Here is a 5118-nt window from a genome sequence, read left to right as displayed (position 1 = left end):
GAGACCAGGCTGGTCTACAGAGTGAGTTCAAGGACAGCCAAGGTTGCACAGAGAAACCATGTACAAAAAATCAGAAGAAAAAAAGTTAATGAGGAAGAGAATGAACAGGAACAGTTTAATGATATGTATGTATGTATGGAAATGTCATAAGGAGTGGTGGTGGTAGCTCCATCACTAAAATGTGTACCACAAGAGCATGAAATTCACCAGGAGGTGGTGCACGCCTTTAATCCTAGAACTGGGGAGGCAGAGACAGGTGTATCTCTGAGTTCAAGACCAGAGAGGAATACACGGAGAAACCCTGTCTCTAAAAACCAAAATAAGGGGGGCTGGAGAGATGGCTCAGAGGTTAAGAGCACTGCTACTCTTCCAGAGGTCCTGAGTTTAATTCCCAGCAACCACAGGGTGGCTCACAACCATCTGTAATAAGAGCTGGTGCTCTCTTCTGGCATGTAGGAATACACGCAGGTAGAACACTGAATACATAATAAATAAATGAATTTTATTTAAAAAAACAAAATAAGAAGAAAAATAAAACAAACCCATGAAAACCCTAGTTTTATCCCCAGTTCTCGATAAAGTGTAATCTCAACATGGGAGGCAGAACAGGAGGATCCCTGGAGCATATTGGCTGCCTAGCACAACCTAATGAGTGAGAGGTCCTTGTGAATGAAGCTGTCTCAAAACAATATAGGACAGATGACATCTGAGAAAAGACATCGGGCTGACCTCTGGCCTCCACAGGTGCACACAGGAATAAGCATATGGAGGAAGGGGATGTTATAATAATGAAAATCATTACATTGTGTGCTAACTTTTTGAAAAATGTGTATAAAGATCAGGGGTGGTACAAGCCTTTAATCCTAGTACTCGAAAGGCAGAGACAGGCCAATCTCTGTGAGTTTGAGGCCATCCTGGACCACTCAGTGAGTGAAGCATTAACCTTCCTGTTTTCCACTAAATTTCCGGAGGTTGAGGTCAGTACTTAACCTTGATGAACGAATAAGCTGCGGGTGAAAGGGCGAAGTTTGGGGGGGGGGGAGGGAAAGGACTCCTCGATAGTTTATCTCAGGGCCTAGGATACGTGGGGTGCCAGGGCTGAGACCCCTGGGTGCTGCGGAGGCTCCTCCCACGACGATCTCCCCGAAGCTCCTCCCACAGCGTGCTAGCCAGGCGAGCCCCGGGGCAGTCCGGACCGGCCTGGGGGGGCGGGGCGGGGCGGGGCGGGGCGGAGTCGACACTAAGGCCAGGGCTTGGCTCACCTCATCCACCAGGGACGGAAGTGCACTCCCCCCGGCACCACGGACTAGCAACCGGGCGTCACCCCACCGGGCGATCAGGCCTTCGGGGAGCTCCTGCGCCAGAGGCATCATGAAGCGCGCAGGAACTCTGCGCCTGCTTTCGGATTTGAGCAACTTTACCGGCGCGGCCCGGCTCCGCGAGTTGTTGGCCGGGGACCCAGATGTCCTAGTCCGCTGCAGCCCTGACGGCCGCCACCTGCTGCTGTTAAGATCCCCAGGGTCGCCTGCCCCGCAACTTCTAGTGTCAGTGCGGGGACCGGGCCTGACGCTAGAGCGTGCCTGGCCGGAGGGCCACCCCTCGCCGCTGGACGCCTTCTTCGTCCCGTGGCTGGCGCGACCTGCGCTGATCTTGGTGTGGGAGAGTGGCCTAGCGGAGGTGTGGGGCACGGGGATGGAGCCCGGCTGGAAGCTACTTCAGAGCACGGAGTTGTGTCCGGATGGTGGAGCCCGCTTGTTGACCGTGGCAGCAACTCGAGGCCGCCTAGTGTGGTGTGAGGAGCGTCAGCTTGGCGTTGAGGACCAGCCAGGGCAGCTTTCAATGGTTTTCAGCCACCGTGTGTGTATCAAGACCCTGGAGACCAGCGGGGAGGCTGGCACCAAACTAGGCCGCACACACGTCCTGCTGCACCACTGCCCCCCTTTTGGACTGATAGCCTCCCGCAAGGACCTCTTCCTGGTGCCCACTACCACCACTTGGCCTGGTGTGGCCCATGTCCTGCTCATCTGGAACCCAAGCAAGGGCAAGGTGATAGTTGTCGCCCCATCTCTTGGCCTTTCTCACAGTAAAAGCCTGAATCCCAGACAAGGAGACACCTGGGACTTTCGGACCCTGCTGCGAGGCCTTCCTGGGTTCCTGACCCCTAGGGAGCCATTGGCTGTCCACACCTGGGCCCCATCTTCCCATGGCTTGTTGTTGCTGGACTTCAAAGGCAAGGTGAGCCTAGTGCAATGCCATGGTGGTACTCGGACTGTGGGAACCCTGCAGGAGGCGCCTGTCAGCCTAAAGAGTTCTGCAGCTCTGGGAACATTTCATGGCACGTTAGCCTGTGTCCTGGGCTCCACGTTGGAGCTACTGGACATGAGCAGCGGGCAGCTGTTGGAAAGGAAGGTCCTAAGTACAGATAAAGTGCATCTGCTGGAGCCATCAGCCCCTGGCATGAAGAATGAAGAAGACGTGGAAATGCAAGGAGCTCTCTGCTTGCTTTCAGCCTTGGGTCTCTTTTGTGTGGGTTGGGAAGTTCCCCAAGGCCTTGAGCTACCCTCAGACAAGGATATGGTGTTTGAGGAGGCCTGTGGGTACTACCAGCGACGGAGCCTGCGCGGTACCCAGCTTACCCCAGAAGAACTGAGGCACAACAGCATGTTTCGGGCACCTCAGGCCTTGGCCTCCATTCTCCAGGGCCACCTGCCCCCATCTGCACTGTTGACCACGCTGAGGGCTGAGCTTCGGGACTACCGGAGTTTGGAGCAGCTCAAGGCCCAGCTGGTGGCCGGGGATGAGGAGGAGGCTGGCTGGACCGAGCTAGCAGAGCATGAGGTGGCACGCCTGCTGAGAACCCAGTTGACCGGCGACCACCTGGCCCAATTCAACACCATTTTCCAAGCCCTTCCTACAGCAGCTTGGAGTGCCACCCTCCAGGCCCTGCAGCTCCAGCCAGATAGGACGGGCAGGCTGAGGTCCCAGGCACCCCCTGATGTATGGAAGAAGATACTGAGGGGTCCAACAGCTGGAAAGGAGCACCCCAATGGAATCTTGCCCCCCTTTGAACTCCTGTGTCAGTGCCTATGCCAACTAGAGCCTCAGTGGCTCCCCCCGTTTGTGGAACTGGCTCAGCAGCAGAGTGGGCCAGGCTGGGCAGCCGAAGGTTCCAGTCTGCCCCTTTATCGGCGAGCCCTAGCTGTGCTGGGTGAGGAAGGGAAGAGACCTGAGGCCCTGGAACTAGAGCTGCTTCTGGGCAGTGGGCGGCCCAAGGCTGTGCTGCAAGCCGTGAGGCAGCTAATAGAGAAGGAGCAGTGGGAAAGGGCTCTGCAGGCCGGCCTGGCCCTGGACTCCACCAGCCCCCTGCTTCGGAGTGAGATCTTTAAGCTCCTGCTGGCAGAATTTGCCCGGCACCGCCGCCTTGATGCTCACCTCCCCCTCCTTTGCCGCCTGTGCCCACCAGAAGTGGCTCCAGATGAGCTGCTGCTTTTACTGAGGACACACCTCCCAGATGATGTGGGAACTGCCAACCCTTTCCCTGAGCCTGGGGCAGAGCCCCCTCTCACAGTGGGCTTGGTCAGAGCCCTCCTAGAACAAACTGGGGCTCAGGGACGACCCTCTGGCCCGGCTCAAAGCAAATATGAGGACATCCTGTGGGATTCAGGCACTCCGCCCCCTACCCCACCCCGTGAACCTATTGCTACTCTCCAGGCATCAGACCACCCAGGACCAGAAGCATGGGTACCATCTGGACAGGGGCTCTGTGCAAATGACATGGGAGGCCATTTGTAGAGCACAGAGAGGGGGAAGGGTACCTAGGGTTGGAGAGGACAAAAGTGGGATTTGGATGTGCAATACTGTCTGTCGTGAATGATTTCTAAATTACATGCAAATACCAAATATATTCACATTTTTGTGTTATTTTGAACAGCTAAGCATTGCGGCTTATAGAAGAAATGGTGGATCTGGAGCTCGTTCATAAAGCAGCCACTGCTGGTCGTGAAGCAGCAGTCGTGAGCGTTTCCTATGTGCTAGGTAGCCATTAATCTTTTATAGAAACCTTGTCTAATGCTTCTCATAAGCCCACTGGGAAGGTGTTAATATTATCTCTATTTTCTAGATGGAAAAAATAGCTATTTAGAAAGATTAAGTAATGCCTTGAATCCCCACACTTGGGAGGCAGAGGTAGGCGGATGGATCTCTGTGGGTTTGAGGCCAGTTTGGTCTACAGGGAGGGAGTTCCAGCGACAGCTAGGGCTACTAAGAAAAACCCTGTCTCGAAAAAACAAACAAAAAAGATGAAATAGCTTGTCCACATATGTCAGCTATAACAGAGGCTTTAACATGTGAATCATCTCATATAACCCAGTGGCTTCTGCCCATCTGGGCCGGTGCGCGTCTGCTCCAGAGCTGGCTTTCTCTAGGACTGTAAGGAGAATCCAGCTTGCTTTTTCCGGGTCTCTTCTGAGCCTGCGTAGGAATTGTGGCGGACTGACTTCTCCCAGGTTTCCTTGAGCAGCCCCTGGTTTCTACAGTCAGGCGAACTACCGCCTGGCTGATCTTGATCTCCTAGAACAAAACATTTAAAAACAAGCAAACAGAGAGACATGCATAGATCTAATATACATACATGGGAAGTAGAAAAAGACAGATTTCCTGGGTAAATTGGGAGCATGGGGACCTTGGGAGAGGACTGAAGGGGAGGGGAGAGGAGGGGAGTGGCAGGGAGGGGAGCAGAGAAAAATGTAGAGCTCAATAAAAATCAGTAAGAAAAACAAGCAAACAGACAACAAACAAATCTGATGGAGTTTCATCCCCTGCTTTAATAATCAATGTAAAAGCTGAAGTCCTGACAGACAGCTATCTCCCTTCAAGTCTGGCCTTGCCTCCTTTCCAGTTTTCTTTCCAGCCATTCTTTGCTGTTCTGTTTCCTAGTTATTCAGTTTTTTGAAGGCTGACACTATGATTATCTGTAATTTTGTAACCGCATCATTGGATGCAGGATCTAATGGATGGAAAGGGCCTTCTTCCCATTTCTCCGTAGGCAAAACTGACCAATTGATCGATCCAGACATAAAAATACAGGCGTGGGGGGGGGCGCTGGAGGGATGGCTCAGA

General features: G+C 53.6%; 1 protein-coding gene across 1 annotated transcript; it reads left to right on the top strand.

Moving 5' to 3' along the window:
- The first annotated feature begins 1252 nt into the window (after nucleotides 1-1252).
- Nucleotides 1253-3904, top strand: Hps6 (HPS6 biogenesis of lysosomal organelles complex 2 subunit 3). The gene has a single exon (XM_048439100.3). The coding sequence runs from the start codon at nucleotides 1372-1374 to the stop codon at nucleotides 3790-3792; it is 2421 nt and encodes an 806-aa protein (XP_048295057.3). The 5' UTR covers nucleotides 1253-1371; the 3' UTR covers nucleotides 3793-3904.
- Nucleotides 3905-5118: the final 1214 nt, after the last annotated feature.

This window comes from Myodes glareolus, chromosome 7 (genome assembly GCF_982192425.1).
Source record: "Myodes glareolus chromosome 7, mMyoGla1.1, whole genome shotgun sequence".
NCBI lineage: Eukaryota > Metazoa > Chordata > Mammalia > Rodentia > Cricetidae > Myodes > Myodes glareolus.
The sequence above is the reverse complement of the archived record's forward strand: the minus strand, read 5'-3'. Positions and strand labels throughout refer to the sequence as shown.